This window comes from Pinus tabuliformis, chromosome J (assembly GCF_031772625.1).
Source record: "Pinus tabuliformis cultivar Carrire ecotype Pingquan chromosome J, CPIR1, whole genome shotgun sequence".
In the NCBI taxonomy this organism is placed as follows: domain Eukaryota; kingdom Viridiplantae; phylum Streptophyta; class Pinopsida; order Pinales; family Pinaceae; genus Pinus; species Pinus tabuliformis.
In genome coordinates this window covers 964088686-964113758 of record NC_142295.1, presented here as the reverse complement: position 1 = coordinate 964113758, position 25073 = coordinate 964088686, and the positions used below count along the sequence as shown (strand labels likewise).

Sequence of the window (25073 nt, the reverse complement as noted above, 5' to 3'; positions counted from 1 at the left end):
TTGTCATGGTTCTTCAAATTAATCTACTCAGCCACTTACAGCAACATGCAGTTAATTCTGCTCCATCATGCACGGCACTAGTCTTCCCTGGTCCCCCTCCTCACCATCCAAATTAATTCCCTGTCTACGACGACCAAGAAATCTCAGAAATATTGTGGAATCCATACATATAATCGGTGAGACTCTACCATAACTCATGGTCCGTAGAATTAACACTGTGAAGTCCAGCCAGAAATTCCAGATCTGACCCTTTTACCCCGGATAGTTTTAAATATCAATCCCCATGGTTAATGCCTTTAAATTCAGATAGATGGCTAAAATTTACATGTGATTGTGATGTTTAGTGAAATTTTTGTTTTGATAGTACAAATATTTTGGAATTTGAGAGATAAAAGTATCACTCAATATTTTATTTAATTACATTCTTTATAGAAATATTTTGGAATTTGATAAATAAAAGTGTCATCAAACATTTCAATTAGTTATAGCTATTCATATTTAGAAATAGTTTGGTCTACCGAGGTAGAGGAATTGCTGGACCGTCACGCAAACAAATTTCAAGAAATCTTGCGGTAGCAGTGTTTGAATCATGTTTTTGATGGTGAAAATTGATTCAACACCATCAAAATCTTGCAGTAACAATGTTTGAATCATATTTTGATGGTGGAAATAGATTCAGCACGATCAAAAACCTTAGCACCCAAAATCTTGAAGTTTGACAGAGGTAACCTGGATTTACAAAATTCTCTGCCGAATTTTATCAAAATATTGCCCTAATTTCCATAACTTTTAGAACTTAACTCCTTGCCGGATTTTATAAAAATATTGCCCTAATTTCTATGACTTTTAAGGCAAAAGAAACAATCTAGTTAGACTACTGTTTTAGGAATCCCATTTTTGGATAAACAACCACCTCAGTTAAAAGTATAAATTCAAGCTGAGATTAAAAACTAGTTTCCCCTTTGAAGAGAGAAAAAGAGAGGAGTAAACTGTTGTTACTATATAATCACTGATGATAAAGACTGACTTTTTAGGTAGTACAGTACGTGAGGGCAAATATTGTTCACACTTTGGGTTCTGTGACAATAAATTGGAGGGATCAAGTAGGCAAGTCAGGCATTGTCAGATATTTGTTTTTCCCAGTGTTTCCAGAGAACATAGTTGGAAGCTTTACTGGTTCAAGCAGCGCTGCTATGGCTACAGAAAACGGTTCTGATCTGCAGAGTGTTGCTTTTAGAAATATGGTTGCACACAACGTCAGTCCTGATCCACAAACTGTTACTTTTAGAGATCTGGAAGACGGTCAAACAGAAAACCGTGTTAGTGGAAAAACCTCTGGATCATTCATACCATCTGTCACGTTTCTTAAGAAGGTAGGGCTTATATTACTTCATTTTGTTTTCTTACTAGTCCATTCTGTTCATTATTTAAGCAGTTGTATTGTTTTAGTATTTTCCTCTTGTACACAGAAATAAATCACAGGTACAGGACAAGAAATCTAAAATATCCATTAATTCAGCTTTTATAGAATAAGATCAAGAATCCATTTGTTTTCTCAATAGTCCAAGGCAGGAAAGTCTTTTGTAAGGGGAAATTATGCAAAATTGCAGCATTTGAACCCAGAGAAATCTGGATGATCCATATTCAGAATTTTTTCCTTTTATTGCTTTGCGATTAAATTATCAATGATACAGTGAATGTTTAGTTTTGTTTTTGGGGATAAAAATTATAGTTGCATTGTTATTTCATGGCTTTGAAATTAATTGATCCATGATTCGGTAATTGTTTTGCTTTCTGTCAAAAAAGTCATAGTTGCACTCAGAAACATGAATTCTTGTTTTGTTTTCTGGGACAGGGTTAAGAAAATAAGATTACAGTGAGTTCTAGCGAAAAGTAGAATTAAAAAAATTCATATTAATTTATTATTTAATTTAGAGGATTGTAGTAAGTATATCCGGTGATTAATCAGTTTGCTAAATTTAAGAATGAATACATATTTTATTTTTCTGGTTTTGAACTTGTAATTTTTTTAAGAAAAAATACACATTTTCAATCATTAGGCAAACTCAAACTGTATTAACTATTTAATTCATATGACTGTACTAATTAAATATACTTAATAGTTACTACTATTGTATCATTAATACATATTTAGTGAATAACACTATTCCATCATCCATTGAATTGTTGAAAAGGGTTATCTTGAATTCTATCTCTTTTTTATGAATTTGAAGATGAAGTAGATTATTTATGAAGATGAAGAGGTTTACAAAATCTTTATTTTTTTCCATATTTTATTATTGATAAAAATAGGAGTTGTTTACCCAAGCAGAGAAATTGTTTGGACTGTCAAAACTGACTAGAATCTGGGAAAATTTTTTAATAAATTTTGCAATAGCAATGTTTGAATTATGTTTTTGATGGTGGAAATAGATTCAGCATCATCAAAAACCTCTAGGCACGGAAAATTTTGAAATTTGACAGCTCTAGAGGTTTTTGATGGTGCTGAATCTATTTCTACCGTCAAAAACATGATTCAAATACTGATATTGCAGAATTTCTTGAATTTTTTTTACCTAGATTACAGCCACTTTTAATGATCCAAAAAAATCGGGGCAATTTCTCCTCAATTTCTCCAACTCCATTAACAAAAATAACAAAATAAATAAAATAAAATAAAAAAATAAAAAACTAAAATAATCCAGCAGATGAAATTGTACGGATTATATTAATGGATTGTATTTCGAAGAGTGATCAATGTGATATCAGAATATGTCAGCTTATATATTTAATGGTAACTTTCGGCCCAATTCTATTATGAAGAAATGGAAAAGTACCAAATCATCGTACAATTTTTTTATGGTTTTATTGCATAACTATTTGGCAACCAATAAATCCCATGCTATGGGGTATTCAATGCGGTTTAAGAGTACTATGATAGGGACCTCAAGTCGGCCAGTCGGCCAGCAAACCCCTAGTAAATTCACCATGCATGCATGGGCATGGAACCGGGTAGCCCTTCGGCCGGGAAAGGACTTCGGCTTCCACCGGAAAACACTGACGCGAGCTGCAGGACCTGCATTAATGCGATAGTCATTTGAATTTTGAAAACGCCCACCCAAATTTTAGATATTTTAATTTCAAATTCGGGAATGGTTCATCAGTTTCATCTCATGGCGTATAACAATGCATCAGGAGCTCCGCTGGCTGTGGCGAAAGGAGGCGAACTCAAAATATTTCACGATTCGAGCCGTGTGCGCCACAGTGTCGGGCAACGAGCTAGACCCGAAGGTATTTCACCTGTGATTCTGTTGTTGAATCGAATGAGCGTTGCAAGGCTACGTGCCGCGCAGGGACCTCGCGGAATCGGCCCTACCAGACAGTTGCCCGAGGCGTCCAGGGAAATGAGCTTTTGGTTTTTGCCAAGCTTCCGCGGGAGTGTGCCGGTAAAAGAATTGTTCCAGATCATCAGTGTTAGCAGCTTGGGTAACTCTGATTCTGCGCGGAACCCATCTTTCCACTTCAGACTTCGAAGCTCCCAGCAACGATTGAACTCCCGACCTTTCGATTTGTACCTTTCAATTACAAAGCGAACGCAGTAGCACTATGTTATGGATAAAGGCAGTTGTGTTGTGCCTTTTCATTTTCTTTGACACTGAGAATGGTAACATCGACAACTGACAACTGCATCATCGTAGAAGCACAAAACGAAAAGCGGGGAATTTTGTAAATATCAAACATGAGGGGATTCTAGCGCAAATGAGTGACATTATTCTTCTGAATTGTCATTACAGTTGGTTTTTTTTAATCTGGCACAATAAAATAGTTTTTTTTTTAAACTCGCAGAATAAAATAGTGGTCACTATGTTATCATTCGAAAGTGTTTAAAGAATTTGATAGGTTACTTATAAGAATCTTAATAAGAGGATACCAAGTATTTCTTTTCACTACTCACATTAAAATAAATTTACATCATAATCGTTAGAAAATTTAATATTATTTCCTCTCACCACTCAAAAGTAAACTAAATTTACAGGATAATCACTTAAACTATTAATATGGAAAAGTATTATCGAAGCTTTTTCTAGAAAAGGGATGCATGGAGATTGGATATGATTTCAGGGAATCTCTTCACGTACGAAGAGAATCGCGGTGGCGATTAAATTTGGCAAGTTGGTAAGAAGAAAAATCTTGGCTATCCAAAGAAAGTTCGTGTTGCAAGCACGTTTACACTCTATAGCTTAAATGAATGTTAGAAATACTCAAGGTTTAATAACTAGTTTGAATTAGATTATTCATGGAGATGCAGAAGATTTTCAATGTTAACCATGAAGGTTTTCTTGCAGCCGTTTGAGGGACACATGGAGGATCAAGGGAACTTTAATTTCCCCGGATGCCAGGGCTCCAATCCCCTTAGCAATTGGTAGATTGGGATTTTAAATTGGTAGACATGCATGCAAACTCCAGTGAACGAGTAAGGTTTTTGAAGTAAAAGGCGTGCATGCAAGCTCCAGTTAACGAGGTTAATGGAACTACGGTAAAACTGAATTGAGAGCTAGAGACCATCAAGGTTTAACAACTAGTTTTGAATGAGATCATCAAGGTTTAATGGCTAGTTTTAAATCACATTATTCATGGAGGTTTAACCCTGAAGGTCTTGTTGCCATGGAGGATAAGGGTATTTCAATTTGCTTGATGCAAACGCCACCATTGCCTCAATCCCTTAACACTTGCTAGATTGGGTTTTTAAAGTTGAGGAATTTTATAGGCATTAAATTTGAAGGGAAAGTTCACATTTCAAATTAAAAGATTAATTACATTTTGGTTTTTTAATATTCACAAATTAAAATAAATTATTATTTTCATATAGAAATGGAAAATATTTTAAAATTTTATGTATATCTCACACATCACAATTTTTATTTTTATTGTATTAAGTTGTGATCATTTACCTTTTCATCTAATATGAATATCATTCCTCAATACAATGAAATTATTTTTCTTCTTTACAAGACTCAATTGTTCACATAATTGCAATGACTTTAAAAGGATAAAAATAAAGATATCTTTTTTTTGGTAGGCAAGCACCCAGAAGGGATATCTTTTTTTTGGTAGGTAAGCACCCACAAGGGATATCTTTTTTTTGGTAGGTAAGCACCCACGAGAGATTTGAACCAGTGACCTATTGCAAGGAGTGCCTTAATAGTGCACCCATTCACCGTCAATCCAAAGCCCCGTGGGCTATTATTTTATAGATATCATTGTAATCTCCAATAAAAAAAAAAAACAACTATTTAAAACTAAACCAACAACAACAAAATTTTACATAAAATAAATATAGCTTACAAGAATATTTTTCCATAACAATTATGAAGTCAATGATTAGTGCACATGTGCATTCCTATGCATGACACCAGTTGCAAAAGAACATATAACTCACATTATTTCTAATCAACAAAAATGAATGAACATTGAAAATGGGATAATAAGGAATCATAGCTCGATTTAATCAATTTTAATCTCAAGTGTTTGTTCTCATATCTTCAAAATAAATAGGCATAAGCAAAACACGTTGGTGATATTCATAAATGCAAGAAAGCTAAGAAAGTAGTAAATAATGCAAGAAAGCTAAGAAAGTAGTAAATGCAATGGAAGAGTAGGACGTAAGACAATTTGCATTTTTGAATCCAAACACTAACAACGTAGGGTGTTGATTGGAATTGAAATTGTTTTTATCTACGAATAACAAAATATTTCACAACAACCAAAGTTTTGATCTTCAATTCCCATTACTAAGACACAACTGTAATAAATTATCAAGATATGGAGAAAAATTGTCAGAATTCATTTTTCTCATTGTTTATATATATATATATATATATATATATATATATAAGTAAATTAGAAATGGTTTTATTTGCAAATTTGATAAGCAACTTTATATTTTAATTTCATTTATATGGGAAAAATTGTATACCCCTCTATCAGAGGCCTTAGGGTTCTTAGAGGGTAATGATGAATTCAAATTTGAACCCTATACACATGCAAACTCGAGTTTAACTAAAATCCAATTTTAGTGGGATAAACTAGAAATACTCTAAAGGAAAAAAATTGTGGTGAGGAGTTCAAAATCTAGAAATATTTATGGTTGAGGTACTGATGTATCTCAAGGTTGAGCACAAAAGAAATTATACATCTTTCTCATACTAACCTATTGAATGTGTGTCTCAGTGAAATAAAATGGATACATGTCAACTAAAGGTTGAACACCCAAAGAATTACACATGTAGCTCATAATAAAATTTATTGTAATTTATTTCTTATTTGTAATTATTTTTTTCTAATTACAAGTTTTTTCATTATTTCTAATAACTATAATAAATAGAAATGTGTCTTGAACTTCCACTAGGGAAACTAGGAGAGGCATAAAATTTCTTTTTCTTTAAGAGCCACACAAAATTTCTAGTAATAGTGTACCAAAAACCCAACAACTTTTTTCTGAAATAAGTGGCCTCTAGGGTTATACTCAAGCAAAAAAGCAAAGTAACTAGGACTTGATAGTAAATAACCACAAAACATAGTTAACATTCAATACTTTCTAGAGCCTGAGGCTTCATGGATAGGATCCCTATTATCTCTTGGAGAACAATCTAGAGCAGGGGGAAAGTCAAGGAAACCTTCAATTTTCTCTAGTCTTTGGTCCATCGAGTGCACTAACACCTATAATTAATTCAATTAAAGAAGCATCTCTTCTCTTGATGTGTTCTTATCCACCAACACATAGCCGAGCAACAACATGAGGTGTTAGTAAAGAACAACGATAATGATTGAGATGGCCCCAAGAGTGGCCTATGTTTGGAACTTGTCTTGCTACTTTGGAAAGCACCTTAGAGTTAGTAATGTATTTTTTCTCATATGAAATGTCACATTCAACATGGGAAATTTCTTCTTGAAGGCTTGTATTATTAAAAAAAATTAAATTGTATTATATTGTTTAATTTTTTTTTGAAAGTTCGATAGTGATGAGGCTATATCATGGTCATATCCAAGAATAACATTCGAATAGAGCAAGGAATTGAATCATTGTCTTCAACATCTAGGAGTAACTTAACAACACAATCATCACCATCTATCCAAAACCCGTCGACATTTTTTTTTGTTTACTTTTAAATTAATTTTTAATTTTTACTAAATTTTATTAAATATTTCTTAAATTATCATAAAATATAATTAATAAAAAAATCTAATTATTAATAATTTTTAGTTAAAAATATTCTTAACTTTATTAAAACTATGTTAAAATATTATTTTAAAAAAAATCAATTTATTATAATGAATGATATATATTAAACAACCTAATTATCATATAGATGTGATCATTTAATATTTATGAATAATATATATAATTATATTTAAATATAAAATATTGGTGTAATTTAACTATTTTACAGTGTAGCTCACATGGTATAGCTTAATTAATGATCATTCTATTCAAAAGTATTATATAAACTATTAGATTAAAGGCTCAAAGTCTGGTTGGATTAAGCCAACAACAAAAAAATTAATAATCATTATTTTATTTTTTATTTTTTTGGTATATTTTCTAATCAATTTTTCTTAAGTATTCAATAGAGATTTATTAGTATAGAAACAAAAATAATTCCTCGAGTAAGAGATCTAAATCTAGAGGAAGATATAATCTCCAAGAAAATTTGTAAAGGTATGCTGGAGATGTAGAAAAAACCTTTAGATGAAGCAGGGGATGTGTACTTGCCTTTTTTCACGCACACATGTAGATCTTGAGGCATGGTTGGTTAACTCAATTGAATCTTCTCATATGACTCGTCACAATGAGTGGTTTGTGTGTATGAAAGGTACGATGGAAATGACATTTTCCTATGATATTTATCGACAACCAAAACCATAAGACGAGGAAAATTCACATTGAATCTCATGGATGGAAGGATTAAAACACTCGTTGGTGTTCTACGCATCACAATATTGACCATATATTTGATTTCAATAATCAAGATGAGTGATGCAGGTGTAAAAATAAGGTTTGGAAAAGCTCGAGGATTTATTTGACATGGATTATATTTGTTTAATCGAGATTGATTCATGTGATGGAATGGAGATTGGTAGGCTAGTTTCTTCATTAGATAGTGATGTTTCATATCTGAGAGTGGAGTGTGTGCACAGGTGGTGTTTGATCCAGGAGGACGAGTGTTAGTAGGACTGAGTTGGGTTGATGATGGAACATGTTCCACCACAACTTAAACTGGCCTTGTAGGACATGAGGTCAGTAGTAGATTAAGTCATTGGAGACCGTGTAGACTTAGAGGGAGTCTAGCTTCAGAGGGAGTAGCCCTATGGAAGTGTTGAGGTTTTCAGGTTAAGATGAGATGATGCAAAGGAACTATCGATATTACAAGGTTAATTCTACAGAGTATACTACAGTGATGGATGCCATATGGGCTAGTGGTGTCAGTGATGAAGTTGATGGAGACTTCCTAGTGTTGGAGGTACCTCCCTCGCTAAGAGGAAGTGTTGATTTTTGTACCTTGAGAGGTACTCCAAACCCTAAGATAGTGGGTTTTGGAAGAATTGGCACACAAAAGTGACTTGTGGATAAAGAACCCAAGTCTGTGGGCTTTGTACCCAATCTTGTGGGTGTAAAACCACCAAGAGAAACCATGGTTTGACACAGGGAGGTGAAGGGGTATCCCTACAGGAGCTAGGGGCCACTTCAAGCACTTAAAAAGGACGTATCAAAATGGAGTTGTGAATTTTTATATGTGGTTGTGGGTTAATTTGTCAAGGAGAGAAGGTCGGCTAGGGCTAGATTAGCCCTCTTGATAGTTCATTGGGAGCCACATGTTTGTGTATAAATAAGAGTTAAGTTGAAGGAATTTCAACACATCTAAGTGCAAAAATATCACAAGGATCACATTTGTTTTGGGCCGCATATATAAGGAGCATACTTCATCAAATATTAGAGGATTTATGGATGATCTCTAGTGACTGTTGATGGTTGAGTTTGATCTGTGGAGGAGGCCAAGACTTGAGGGACAAGTCTAGTTCTATTTGTGCATAGTTTTGGTGGCACATTTCCTATTTTTAGGTGCCAAGATACTCTATATGTAGGCCAAGGTAATTATGGGAAGAATGGTGAAATATTTATGTGTGGGAATATCTCCATTCCTTAGATATATAATCCCTTCTTGATACCATAAAATCTCTATCACTCCAACTTTCTTCCCCTTCCACTGCAACTCTTCCCTATATTCTCCAATAGGTCATTTTCTCCCCCAAGATCCTCCCCCTAGCACGAGGGTTTTAATCTCCCATGTTGACTTGAGGGGAAGGGTAGAAACCTTTCCTCTGCCAATAGGATCTTTATCCACAAAGGGATTTCTATTTTTTTTGTTTTCTATTTTTATGGATTTTTTAATAACATAAATAAATAAAAAGACAAGAAATTGAATTTTGTAAAAAAAAAGTGGTTGGTTTTTGGCTTTAGGGTTAATAGCTCATCTCCATTGAGGCTTAATGGGGTCAATATGAATGCCCCTCTTAAGTTGGTTATCTAGTGCTTGTGGATTAGGACAAGAGGATGGTACTCTAAGAGGTTAAATTAATATGTTATCTAATCAAGACAATTTGTGAAACCAAGACCTACTAGAATGGATCCCTCCAAGGAGAAGCATTCAACCACATGATTAATTATGGAATGGAATAAAATCAAAACCCTTGTTGAGGAACCTCTAGGGTATGACCGAATAAGGTAATTTAATGCTTACCTCACACCAACAAAGGAGAGGTGAGACATTTATCCTAGATGTGTCCCTCCAAGTGACAATGTTTCCCTTAAAATTGATTGATCTTGATAGTATTCTAGCAATATTGAATTATCACAATATTATCTTAATATTATGAAGAATAACCAAGAAAAAGATACCTAAAATTTTCCACCAAAGGTTCGTGGAAATATTGCATTATGGCACAATGATCCCAACAATTACAACAATTTGGGAGGAGAGGGAGCTCTCATATTCATAGATGAGGCTTTTGACAACTATCTTCCTTTAAATCCTTAGTTTATGCTAAGAAGCATTAAGAAGTATTAACTTGTTATCCACAACATACTTGAAGACTAAGTCATTACATTAAAATTCATCATTACATTTTTTCCCCTACCCTATACAAATTGATTGATAGATTAGTAAGAGCCTAATGTTCCGGTATTGCTAATTGAAGCACACCACAAGATGTATATATATATATATATATATATATATATATATACACAAAATCCTCCTTCTTCCAAGGTTAATAAAGATCCAATGTTCTCCTTATCTTGCTCAATGTTTTGTAGAGGAGGCTCAACATTCAAATATTAAGTAGAAAACTCCTTTAATTTGCTTGGCTTTCATTTGAATTTACTTCATTTAATTTGTTAGGGTTTTCTTTCCTTTCTTCTTGGATTGAGAATGTTCCATAGATGCTTTATTGAACTGATTTGACCCTTTTTTCACTTGTAGAAGGTACAAAATTTCCACATTTAACCCCATTACTTCCCCAAGGAGAAGTTAACCCCTCCACGGGGGCTTCACTTAATGAACTTTTGTCATATCACGTGCGTTCATGGCATACTAAAAAATACTCCTAATTTGGATATGTATTAGAAAATACCTCTAAAAATCACATTATTTAACTCCCTACCAATACAAACCCAATACACCTTCCCAATTTAAAAAACCTCTAATTTCACTAGATATTGTAGATCTCCATTTTTTCATTAACATTTTCTATACCCTTTTATACTTTTTCACTAACTTTGATCTCCATTTTTTATACCTCCCAATATAAAAACACTTTACCCCCTAATATATGCTCAATATATTATTTCATTCTTTCCTCAATATATACCCCCCAATATGAATGCACGTGGTATGGTATTGCTCCCCTAGTGAAGCCCCCATGAACCCCTCCCAAGGGATTAAAATCAATTAGAAAATGAATTTTGAGTAGGGAATTTTGGATGCTCTAACTTGGAGTTAATTTGTAATTCCACGAAGAGTGTAATAGGCCTATTTCTCGCCTTGGATAATGAAAAAAATTGCCTCTTGGATTGTGAAATAATTGTGTATTTTGAGACTGCCATGAAAAATGAGGACCATGGCCAAAGTGGTGTGCATAAATAAGATCAATATTTATTGCAGGGAATAAAAGTTACATGTGCTAAGATAATAATGAAATAGGTGTTTCCACCCTTACATAGTCTGATAAGTGTTATAGGGACAATAATAATAAATGTTCCTATAATCCATGCGTCCTAATAGATCCAAACCACACTATCTCCAAAGTTTTCTCAAGACATAATAATGCCCATCAAGGGAAGGAGTTACCACCCACCAAGGAATAATTACAACAAGCATCATAAATCCTTATATAATGAAGATGGGGGCTAATAATACTAAGTCATTTTTGTCCACCCAAGGGGAACTAGGATAAAATTTGTACCCTTCATATCACATGGCCTACAAGGTCATAAAATTTCACACGTTTGGGTTTATAAATTGTGTTTTCTTTAGCTAAAAGAAATTAGGGTACCCTTGTTGAAGGAGGGGTAAAAGGCTCAACCTTTTAGGATGCAATGAAAATGGGGCCCTTAGGTGACTCTGTTGGGTGTCGCCATGGCCTTTTCTCTTTAGGTGGTCCCTATCCCTACCATTGATATCTCTATCTCAATGAGATGCTAGTCTTGTTTCTTTGATAAGGATGGTATTATCTATTTTTTCACTAATATGTGGCCTATATTGGTATGTTTATATAGCTAGGAGCCTCTTCTATCAAAGAAGTATTATATTTATTCATGTGCTTATGGGAATTTCATCATCAAATTTGATGCAATAGTTGGTAAAGACTTTATTCTCCACTCTATCCCATAGTTCTGTAGTATGTTGCAATTTCCATGAAACTATGATACCCTACCTTTAACCCCTCCTTGTGTTGATTATCCTTATTAACCCTATGGGAAAGGCTTCGTAATGATCATCTTCAATTATATCCTCATTTGATCCTTGACTTTCCCCCTGCTCTAGATTGTTCTCCAAGAGATAATGGGGATCCTATCCATGTGGAAGCCTTAGGCTCTAGAAAGTATTGAATGTTAACTATGTTCTGTGGTTATTTACTATCAAGTCCTAGTTACTTTGTTTTTTTGCTTGAGTATAACCCTAGAGGCCACTTATTTCAGACAAAGTTGTTGCTTTTTTGGTACACTATTACTAAAAATTTTGTGTGGCTCTTAAAGAAAAAGAACTTTTATGCCTCTCCTAGTTTCCCTAGTGGAAGACCAAGACACATTTCAATTTATTATAGTTATTAGAAATAATGAAAAAACTTGTACTTAGAAAAAAAAAATTACAAATAACAAATAAATTACAAATAAGAAATAAATTACAATATATTTTATAATGAGCTACATGTGTAATTCTTTGGGTGTTCAACCTTTAGTTAACATGTATCCATTTTATTGCACTGAGACACACATTCAATAGGCTAGTATGAGGAATATGTATAATTTATTTTGTGCTCAACCTTGAGATACATTAGTTCCTCAACCATAAATATTTATAGATTTTGAACTCCTCTCCACAATTTTTTTTCCTTTAGAGTATTTCTAGTTTATCTCACTAGCATTGGGTTTTAGTTAAACTTGAGTTTGTATGTATATAGGGTTCAAATTTGAACTCATCATTACCCGCTAAGAACCCTTTAGCCTCTGATAGAGGGGTATGCAATTTTTCCCATATAAATGAAATTAAAATAAAAAGTTGCTTATCAAATTTGCAAAGAAAACCATTTCTAATTTTTTCCAGTTGAAGGCTAAGATTTACTTTATAATATGTTTTACCTGTTATATATATAAACAATTAGAAAAATGAATTCTAACAATTTTTCTCCATATCTTGATAATTTATTACAGTTGTGTCTTAGTAATGGGAATTGAAGATCAAAACTTTGGTTGTGGTGAAATATTTTGTTATTTGTAGATAAAAACAATTTCAATTCCAATCAACACCCTACGTTGTTAGTGTTTGGATTCAAAAATGCAAATTGTCTTACATCCTACTCTTCCATTGCATTTACTACTTTCTTAGCTTTCTTGCATTTATGAATATCACCAGCATGTTTTGTTTATGCCTATTTATTTTGAAGATATGAGAACAAACACTTGAGATTAAAATTGATTAAATCGAGCTATGATTCCTTATTATCCCATTTTCAATGTTCATTCATTTTTGTTGATTAGAAATAATGTGAGTTATATGTTCTTTTGCAACTGGTGTCATGCATAGGAATGCACATGTGCACTAATCATTGACTTCATAATTGTTATGGAAAAATATTCTTGTAAGTTATATTTATTTTATGGAAAATTTTGTTGTTGTTGGTTTGGTTTTAAATAGTTGTTTATTTTTTCTTTATTGGAGATTACAATGATATCTATAAAATAATAGCCCACGGGGCTTTGGATTGATGGTGAATGGGTGCACTATTAAGGCACTCCTTGCAATAGGTCACTGGTTCAAATCCCTCGTGGGTGCTTACCTACCAAAAAAAAGATATCTATAAAATAATACTATATCTTTATTTTTATCCTTTTAAAGTCATTGCAATTATGTGAACAATTGAGTCTTGTAAAGAAGAAAAATAATTTCATTTTTAAAGTCATTGCAATTATGTGAACAATTGAGTCTTGTAAAAAAGAAAAATAATTTCATTGTATTGAGGAATGATATCCATATTAGATGAAAAGGTAAATGATCACAACTTAACACAATAAAAATTGTGATGTGTGAGATATACATAAAATTTTAAAATATTTTCCATTTCTATATGAAAATAATAATTTATTTTAATTTGTGAATATTAAAAAGCCAAAATGTAATTAATCTTTTAATTTGAAATGTGAACTTTCCTTTCAAATTTAATGCCTATAAAATTCCTCAACTTTAAAAACCCAATCTAGCAAGTGTTAAGGGATTGAGGCAATGGTGGCCTTTGCATCGAGCAAATTGAAGTACCCTTATCCTCCATGGCAACAAGACCTTCAGGGTTAAACCTCCATGAATAATGTGATTTAAAACTAGCTGTTAAACCTTGATGATCTCATTCAAAACTAGCTGTTAAACCTTGATGGTCTCTAGCTTTCAATTCAGTTTTACCGTAGTTCCATTAACCTCGTTAACTGGAGTTTGCATGCATGCCTTTTACTTCAAAAACCTTACTCGTCCACTGGAGTTTGCATGCATGTCTACCAATTTAAAATCCCAATCTACCAATTGCTAAGGGGATTGGAGCCCTGGCATCCGGGGAAATTAAAGTTCCCTTGATCCTCCATGTGTCCCTCAAACGGCTGCAAGAAAACCTTCATGGTTAACATTGAAAATCTTCTGCATCTCCATGAATAATCTAATGCAAACTAGTTCTTAAACCTTGAGTATTTCTAACGTTCATTTAAGCTATAGAGTGTAAACGTGCTTGCAACACGAACTTTCTTTGGATAGCCAAGATTTTTCTTCTTACCAGCTTGCCAAATTTAATTGCCACCGCGATTCTCTTCGTACGTGAAGAGATTCCGTGAAATCATATCCAATCTCCACGCATCCCTTTTCTAGAAAAAGCTTCGATAATACTTTTCCATATTAATAGTTTAAGTGATTATCCTGTAAATTTAGTTTACTTTGAGTGGTGAGAGGAAATAATATTAAATTTTCTAACAATTATGATGTAAATTTATTTTAATGTGAGTAGTGAAAAGAAATACTTGGTATCCTCTTATTAAGATTCTTATAAGTAACCTATCAAATTCTTTAAACACTTTCGAATGATAACATAGTGCCCACTATTTTATTCTGCGAGTTCAAAAAAAAACTATTTTATTGTGCCAGATTAAAAAAACCCACTGTAATGACAATTCAGAAGAATAATGTCACTCATTTGCGCTAGAATCCCCTCATGTTTGATATTTACAAAATTCCCCGCTTTTCGTTTTGTGCTTCTACGATGATGCAGTTGTCAGTTGTCGATGTTGCCATTCTCAGTGTCAAAGAAAATGAAAAGGCACAACACAACTGCCTTTATCCATAACATAGTGCTACTGCGTTCGCTTTGTAAGTGAAAGGTACAAATCGAAAGGTCGGGAGTTCAATCGTTGCTGGGAGCTTAGAAGTCTGAAGTGGAAAGATGGGTTCCGCGCAGAATCACAGACTTGCCCAAGCTGCTAACACTGATGATCTGGAACAATTCTTTTACCGGCACACTCCCGCGGAAGCTTGGCAAAAACCAAAAGCTCATTTCCCTGGACGCCTCGGGCAACTGTCTGGTAGGGCCGATTCCGCGAGGTCTCTGCGCGGCACGTAGCCTTGCAAAGCTCATTCGATTCAACAACAGACTCACAGGTGAAATACCTTCGGGTCTAGCTCGTTGCCCGACACTGTGGCGCACACGGCTCGAATCGTGAAATACTTTAGTTTGCCTCCTTTCGCCACAGCCAGCTGAGCTCCTGATGCATTGCTATACGCCATGAGATGAAACTGATGAACCATTCCCGAATTTGAAATTAAAATATCTAGAATTTGGGCGGGCGTTTTCAAAATTCAAATGACTATCGCATTAATGCAGGACCTGCAGCTCGCGTCAGTGTTTTCTGGTGGAAGCCGAAGTCCTTTCCCGGCCGAAGGGCTACCCGGTTACATGCCCATGCATGCATGGTGAATTTACTAGGCGTTTGCTGGCCGACTTGAGGTCTCATCATAGTACTCTTAAGCCGCATTGAATACCCAATATCATGGGATTTATTAGTTGCTTAACTATTTAATTTTTAGTCTTTAATTGATGGTGCTATTTAGTCTGAGACTCTGAGCTCAATTATTTCTACAAATTCGATTTAATACGTGCACGGTGCAGGTGGTCGCAGAGTTTATCGGGACATTCTTCCTCGAATTTGTAGGTTGCGGAGCCGTTGTTGTTGACCATAAAACTCATGGTTCCATAACTCATCTTGGTGTGTCAGTTGTGTGGGGAATAGCAGTCATGATCTTAATTTACGCCCTAGGTCATATTTCTGGAGCTCATCTCAATTCTGCAGTAACCCTGGCTTCTGCCACTGTGCGGAGATTTCCATGGATCCATGTATGTATAAAGTATTTTCTAATGTAGATTTTCGCGATTGTGAATCATAATTTAGAAATAATTTTAGGAAAAAATGATATGATATGAAGTTGAAAGGCAGTGATCTAATTCTTTATCTCATAATTTTATCTAGAAACTATTTTTACACTCTTGATTGTTGATTTATCAAATATTTGATAATTAGATAGATATGGGTATCATCAAATAATTGACCACACTTATATATATCTCTCGATCTGAGGCCAATCAGCAATCGAAATAAAAATACCCATTCTGCACTTTTTTTCAAAAAATAGTCTAACAGTGAAATCACATGCTAGTGGGTTGTTAAAGGAATGAAATCACATCCTGGTGGGTTGTTAAAGGAATTTAGCAAAATTAAGAAAGATTAGTATCAGAGATTGAAATTCGTTGGTATTTTATTGGCTTGAAATCACAGGTTCCAGCCTATATAGGAGCTCAAGTTATTGCAACAATATCTGCTGGATTTGTCCTCCGTTTGATGTTTGGAGATGTGGCACACATGGCAGCCACAGTCCCCTCAGGCTCTGACCTGCAGTCCTTCGCATTCGAGATTTTTACTACGTTTTTGTTGATGTTTGTGATTTCTGCAGTAGCCACTGATACAAGAGCGGTAGATCTCTATGGAATTCCCTTTCATTTTCATATTTTTATGTAAATGGTAGTCTTAGGGAATATTTTAACATGACAGTTAGAAGAGAGGTCAAATAATCGTTTTGATATTCCAAAATTTCAAAAATATTCTAAAACAAAAAAGTTAGGAAAAAAACCATTAATATCCAGAAACACTGGTAGTTCTAATTCTGAATATTCCGAATCAGAGTTCTGAATATCCTGAATCTGCAATCTACATAAAAAAATACCCATAAATAACTACAGTTAGAATAAATAGAACCAAACCAAAAGTTGATAACTAAATATTTAATTACACAGATTGGTGAACTAGCGGGATTGGCAGTTGGAGCGACCATTGCAATGAACGTAGCCATATCTGGGTATAGATTCTTATTCCTTTCAATATTTTGATGAATTGATTTTTTCCCAAATCAATCATAGTCTGACCTGTATCATTTCCATTTTGGCAGACCGATTTCAGGAGCTTCCATGAATCCTGCAAGGACCATAGGTTCTGCGGTGGCTGGTAACGAATACACAAGCATTTGGATATACATGGTTGCACCTGTACTTGGTGCTATACTGGGTGCAATCTGTTACAACCTGATTCGGTTGACTGAAAAGCCTGTGAGAATTACCAAGAGTGGGTCGTTTCTCAAGAGTCTGCGCTCGCCCTCTAGTGTGCGATAAACAGTATAGAAGCAACCCCTGGAAGCGATGGTGATCCCTCTTTGCTAATAATAGATCCAGGGTAGCATCTGTTACAGAAATAATGTCGGCGGTTTTTCTGATATCAGCATATTTTTCGAAGAAAAGGGTTATATCAAGAGATCTTCCAACCCTTGGCACTTTAGGAATCCCTGCTGTACATGTGATGTTGTGCAGGCAATAATCTTCAACTTCAAAATTCGTACTATTTTCAGTTTCTTCGCTTCTGAAGAATACAATTTATGTCCAGGTAATTTATATTTTGTCTAAATTAATTAGACCCTAACCCTAATAGGATAGGATTAGGTTGTAGATTTGGATAATTTTGATTTAATTATTAAATATATGATAGGGATTTAATTTTTTATTAGAATATATATATATATATATAGTAATATTTGTAAGATTGGGAGGGTTATATTTTTAATATGTACTATATATTACTTTTATTGGTGAGTGGAATTGAATTAGCGACTTTACATCATGAAATGCCTTAACAGAACACTCGATCACCATTTATTCTATCCAAAGTATTTTGGTCAGATTTGAATATTTTTTATATGAAATAAGTTATGATTTTTTAAGCACTTGATATTAATAATCCATGATATTAGATTGTAGTATTATAACCAAACTTATTTAAAAACTAAATTTTTCGTTGGTAAAATAAATAAATCTCCATAATAATGATGTTGTTAATTTATATGATTTTGAGATCATAAAAAACCGTTTTGATTTTATTATAAGTAAATGACTATTTTTACAAATAATTTAATTTATACAACGTACCTAAAGTTTTATTTTTTATTTCTAAATAATAAACCATTTTTAAAATAAAAAGTAAATTTATTATAAAAGGAAGTAGTGTTTTTAAAATAAAGATGTAAATTTATGGTAAGAGAAGTAAAGTTTATCAACTAAATTATTTGGAGTAATAGTTTTTTATTATATTTTAAAGATTTATATCCATAGGTAATTAAAATTAGGAGTTGTTTTTAGTGGTTTTTTTTTTTAACTTTGAGCTGAAATTTTGATTTGTGTTATTGAAACTAGATTGTATATATGGATTCAACATTTTGGTTTGATTGTATATATAGATTCAGTACTCTAAAAAACCCCTAGGGCACTTTGGATTGTGTAGGGATTATCCATCAAGCTTGTGATTTCAATAAATTGTTGCTGGATTTTAGAGAAATTTGACCAAAACACCATCGGAAAAACATCCAAAAATTAACACTAAAAACAATTCCATTAAAATTATATCTACATTGATATTATTAAAATTAAATTATATAATATATTTAAAAAATAATTCTACATTATATAATAATTAAAAATAATATTTTTGAAATAAATTTAATAAATTTTAAATAACAAATATAGATTTTCATAGTTATTTAATATATGGAAGTATAGGTTTTTTTGGGCATATATGTATCAAATGTTTTTAAATGTAAATAACTTTTCAATAACATAAATGTGATATTTTGTTTTTCTCATTTATTTATATTAATTTTAAATCTTCCTTTTGAAAGTAAAATTTCAACATTTTATAATATTTTAACTACTGTATTTAATAGTTTGTTTTTTAATTGTATTTTTATAGATCAAAATTGCATTACATTTGATAGTATTTATATGTATTCAAGTTCCTGTGATCCATAATGAATTAAACAAAGTTTTTTGGTAGAAATCACATAAGAGAATTTTTTGGTGGACCCGTTTCAATCATTAGGACCAGATAAAGAGGCAAACCATGGCAAAGGCTTAAATAGAGAACAACGTCTATTTAAAGCCTTTTCCATGGTGTGCCTCTTCATCTGGTCTTGATGATTAACCACACATGTTGGTTCCAAAAGTGTTGGCCAAAAATTACTCTTATGCGATTTCTACCGAAAGACTTTGCTTAAAGTATTTATAGGTTTTAACCAAAAACAAAAAGTTAATGAAAGAATAAAATAAATATTTTTTTCTATCAAATAAAAATAAAATTCATGTCAATTTAGGATTTAGTGGCTTCCATTAGTCATTCTGCCAAGTCCCAGTTTCCAAAGTTTTTGTGAAGACACTGGAAGTGATCGCCTCCAATTGAGTTGATTTGATGTTCTCCTGTGACCTTTCTCTTTACCTTATGACAAAGGTATGATTCACTAGTTACAAGGATCTAGCCTTCTATTAATCCCCTCTTTGCATGGATTAATAAACGCTGGAAGCCCCTCATGAAAGGCCAACTTTCCTTCACCCTAAGTGGTAGGGTTTTATTTCCTCTTTCTTCTTTAAGAAAAAGGATGACAGGGGCCTCATCTTTCATAATGGGGCCTATTTCATGGCTTCTTGTGGAATGTACCTTAATTGTTGGACACTAGATTTCAATTGTAAGCATGAAACTCCCTCTATTGTTCTCGTATAAGTGCATTTGCATCACCTCCCTCTCCATTGTTGGATAAGGATGATGAGCCTCAGTATCACAAAAAAAATGTTGAGACTCCCAAGGCTACCAAATTTAATTATCAACTCGGGGTTCGTACAAACTTAAGAGGTGACAGTGCTATATGCAGACTATGTCAAGTTGTATGCATGCCACCTTCAAGCAATGGACCAAATCAAGACATATAGAGACCACTCTTTCAACTAGATCAAGGAAGGAAATTGCATGAAAAGAGGTAGAGTTCTCCTCTAACTACAGGAATGGAAATATTATTCTACTTTCAAAAACGAAAATGTTATTCATCCAAATGTAAAAACTAACTCTAGTTGTAGGAATGAAAATATTGTGCTAATTGCATAAACCAGAAATACTAACATACTTGCAGTTTGTAAAGCCTATGCTACTTGCAAAAATGTAAATCATTAGTATAATTGCAGAATGTGTAAAAGTTGCTTTAAAAAAAAAAAAAATTCTATCAACAACAACGCTTGTAACTGAAACCCTAAGAAAGCATGAATTCAAGAATCAAGCCTAATCTACTTTTCCTTAATGAATCACTCTTTTTATCATTGTTTTAAAAAAAACTTAGCTTTAATGACAGAGTCCATGTGAATTTCATAAGAAAACCATCATTACCATTAAAATTTGGAAATATATCCTCTAACCCTAATTGCAAAATTGTACTTGTAATGAAGAAAAGGTAAGTGTGAAGTGGTCTTTGGTCTCCTTCAATAATGGATTAAGAGCCTGGGGTTTATTATTCAATCCCAAGAGACAAAAATAAAGCTCCTAGAGCAAATATGGTCAATTTTGGATAATGCTATAGGATGCTACAAGCCTGCTACAGGATTGCTACACGATGCTACAAAATTGCCATGTTTTGCTACAAGATTGGATCTGTGAGCATCCTCAGGGTGGAAAAAGTGTTCTGAAGATAGGAAAGGGTAGATGAGAGTGTATGAAGGTTGTATGAGGCCTTTCCCAATCCTAACACCTCTTAGAGGCCCATCTTGCACAAAAGAAAATGCTCATGGTGTCCTTCAATGACCCAAAAATGTTGTTTCGGTGGCAAAGTTTTGAGGGCAATGTGAGATGACAAGGAAGAGGTTGTTGATGACAAGAGAGATGTAGGATGAGTATGCCAACCCTGAAAGCCATTGGTAGTACCTGAAAACCAACAATCAATCCCTTTTTGTACTTGAAAAGAATGCGAAACTAAGGATCAAATTGCAGCAAAATGGACTAGGCAAGAAATGATGAGTTGAATTTTATGAAACCAAACATGAAAGGATGAGTTGAATTTCATTTCATTACGATTCAATCTATCTTGCAGCATGCATTTGACCTAGATACACGAAAAATTGAAGAACAATGTGATTTACCTCCTAGATATGCAGAAACATAGTATGTAAGAGAGTAATGATCTAAATACTAGAAATCTGCAAAGGAAAATAACCACATATTTTTGGTTTGCTACTATATACTCTTTAACCACCCTTCCCATAAGAGAGGTGGTAATCAGGCCCGCAACAATAATTTTTTTGCAAGTAAACTTCTACTAAAAAAGAAGGAAATGCTACTACTAAAAAATATGCATAGATAAGATACAAAAAGAGAGACCGGAGCCTCTGGGTTGGGCCCAAGGTGAATTAACCCTATGAAACAAACTCAGATGTGAGACAATAATAAACTTTTCATTGACATAAAATAAAGTTCAAGTACATCATGCGAATGAAAATGAGAATGATAGTCTCAAACTCTTAGCTCTTAGTAACTCTTCCTTGCTCCAAAAATTTGGATCCTAGTGAGCCCTTAGGCTTGTTTATTTATACAAAGATGATTGAGGGGAAACCTCCTTGGAAAGAGGACCACTTCCCTCCAAAATCTCGAAAAAAGGGGATTTAGCTCCCTTAGATCCATGCAATTACTTGAGTTCATTCGTTGCCAATAGACCTCGAGTTGTTGATGAGTGCTTTTAGGGATCAAGTCGAGTTGAAGGAGAGTAAATGTAGGGGACAAGCCTCCTATATCTCATCTATATGCCTCCAATGTGCCTCTCATAGTAAATGCATTCGAAAATGATCCTTTTTTTTGCTGCACATTAATCACATTAGGCTATGAAGTATGAAAAACATCCTTTAGTCTTCCTACTAAGCACATTATAGCCAAAAAGATGTTAATTAATGTGAGAAAAGAAGAATTTATAGGCTAGAGGATAGAAAAATGGGCCTTATAATATACCTATTGATGGGGCCCATCATCACCCCCCTGCTGAAGGTGTTGCTTGCCCTTCGAATAACTTACTCACTGATTTGTAGCTCATGCATGGCCCTGTTGGCCTCTTTGACATCCTAAAGCACCTCAGATGGTGTGCCTTCTTGTGGGTAGAATCATGGACTTGCCTCTATGGTTTCCCACTCCCTTTGTTCCTATGCTTGATCTCTTCTCTCTTGTAGGCCTAATAACAAGGGAGGACTGAGCTTTAGCCTTATCTAATTGATCTCAACCTTTGAGAAATTCTTTTGTAGAATGGGGTTCTCTCTAGGGCATTTCTTGACCTTTCAAGGGAGTGATATTCCTTGATTTGTAGACTATGGGGCAGAGCATGCCATCTCCTTTGGCAAGCCTGTAATCTCTCGGTCCCTAATATCCTAAACGTATCTTCAAAATGGAGGATGACTTATTCTTGTTTTTCTAGGTAGTGAGGGGCCGATTTGGGGTTTGCAGAGATAATGCTATGGTTGATTATGGAAGGCTTGGGGCTTATTAACTCAACTCTGATGTATAGGGGCTCACTTAATTCTTTGGCCATAACCCTCTTTACTTCCTCAACCCTTGTTTTTTCATGGAAAATCCAAGAGGCAAGGACCATTGGTTGTGCATTTGACAATATTGAATTGCGGTCCCAAAGGTTCATGTCTGTGAGGATCATGTTGTGCATATAAAATTTAGCTGATTTTGGCCTATCTTCAATGCTTTCTAGTAGAAGCCAATGAAATTCCTATAATCCTAAAATGGGAGAGATCCATATTGTGTCGATGTCTTGATTTGAAATTGCAGCCATTATTCTTTAAGGAAGATGTGTAGTGTCCTATTTGTTTTCCTAGTATAGTTTTGTCACTCCTATTAAGGGTGATTTTTTACGAGTTATATATATGACAAATTGATCACTTGATTGAGGAATAATGTTTTATATACATAGTTATATTTCATTTTATGTTTATGTATCGCAGGTTGATCGTTGGATTGGGGAACAATGTTTTATATAGTTATATTTCCTCTTATGTGTGGTATCTTTGATTATTTGTATTAGATGGTTTTTGTTAAGTAAATATTATACATATGTTTCTCTTTTTGCATCTCATTTATAAAGCAGGCATATGACATGAATGGTGATCCAAGATTGAGACACATAGACCCATGGATGCTCATGGTTATGTGAAATAGATAGTTAATTATGATTTATGGATGATACATGATTTGTGTGATTATATATGTCTAATATTGTACTAAGTAGTATATGGTAGGGGACGTGGTCATTTTCCAACAAGGATTTCAATTATGAATGACTATGGAAGTCATTTATTCAAAACACAAAATGATTGTGGAAGTCATGCACCATTCTTGGTAAAATGTGATTAAGTTAATTTAATTATGAAATTCATTCGATTCCTTTGATCTATGATATTGTAATGTGTGCAGGTGTTTGAACAAGTCCTCGCTAGTGAACCATCAGATGGGTAAAAGCTCACAATCAGTACCATAAGGAGAAAAACAGAGTTTCAATGCACAGTAGATGAGAAGACATGGAAATTAGGGTGTGGAGTCCTAAATCGAAGAAAGATAAAGACGTGGGGTCTTGTATATTTAGGGCGCGGAGTCCTGAATATTTAAAAGGATCAAGTTGTGGAATCTTAGATCTTTGGAGTAGATCAGGGCATGGAGTCTGCAATCTACTAAGGCACGAAGATGCATGAAATAGGGGTGTGGAATCCCTATTCTCCAGAAGAAAAATACCACTCATGGATGTTGAAAATTGGAAACTCGTGGATGAATTTCCTTAAATAAAATTTCATTCTCAAAATTTTAGAATGAATTTATAAAAATAGAATGTCATGTCTAGCATCTCAAGCACGTCTTTCCAAAAATAGTAAATCTCCTTGCATAAATTGGTAATCAAGCGTAGTTGAAGGAAAACCACTTAACTTATCATTAATCAATCTTAATAGTTCAATATTAATTGAATCTTCAATATTATTAATATTATTATTATCTTTTATGAGACTATGATATTATTATTAAAAAGGAATTACAAGTAAAATTCATCTCCTCAATCACTTCACACCTCTCTCCTTCATGACTCTATGTAACTCTATCTCTCTCTTTTAAATAATACATTACACTCTATTTTATGCACTCATAAAAGAATGGCATATTCCTTTTCACTCATTAAAAATATGTCATAAAATATTTCTCTTACGCTCTCTTTAATGCATATGTTACACTCTCTTTAACTAAGGATGCATATTCTCCTTAATGGCATAAGTTACACTCCTCTAAACGGAATACAATGCATGCAAATTACTTCTCCTTTATGACATGAATTCTTTGCTCCTCCTATATATGAGTCTCATGTATTCTCACTTGGGTGTGTGGATTATGATGCCAAGAGTGGAAGAGACTTGAGGAAGATAGTGAGAGGGAGAGATATGGAGAGTAGCCAATTGCTTCCAAAATAAATATGAAATTATTACTAAAATCCTAAGAGCTCTAGCTATTGAGGTTGGACATGAGTGGTATTGGGAGGAAGTAAAAATTTTCTTCCTTAGTTTTCCTTGTAAATATTTCTACTGTTTCTATTGTTGTCTTTTGGTACTACTTGTGAGCTTTTGCAGCTCGGGGGTACCAGGGGGAGAAGTTATTCTTGGATATGGTTGGGAGGAAAACTGGGTGGTTCACAATGAGTTGGTAAGGATATTGGAGCTGGAGCATACTCCCATCATTTTAGAGTTTTATAAATTCACTGCCAGGTATTTTGACAACATTATATTGTGTTTTTTTTGCAGTTCATTACATGGTTTTTTCTTATTTGGTTGTT

General features: G+C 33.8%; 2 protein-coding genes across 2 annotated transcripts in view; both read left to right on the top strand.

Moving 5' to 3' along the window:
* LOC149230038 (aquaporin NIP1-1-like) overlaps positions 1-17920 on the top strand; it is a 37298-nt gene extending 19378 nt beyond the window's left edge. Inside the window, exon 6 of the transcript XR_016247986.1 lies at positions 17854-17920. The gene's annotated coding sequence lies outside the window, so the exon portion shown is untranslated. The remainder of the gene's footprint in view (positions 1-17853) is intronic.
* Positions 1039-17920, top strand: LOC149230039 (aquaporin NIP1-1-like). Its single transcript, XM_089378833.1, has 5 exons — positions 1039-1373; positions 15979-16203; positions 16643-16837; positions 17158-17219; positions 17310-17920. The coding sequence occupies exons 1-5, from the start codon at positions 1194-1196 to the stop codon at positions 17527-17529; spliced, it is 882 nt and encodes a 293-aa protein (XP_089234959.1). The 5' UTR covers positions 1039-1193; the 3' UTR covers positions 17530-17920.
* Positions 17921-25073: the final 7153 nt, after the last annotated feature.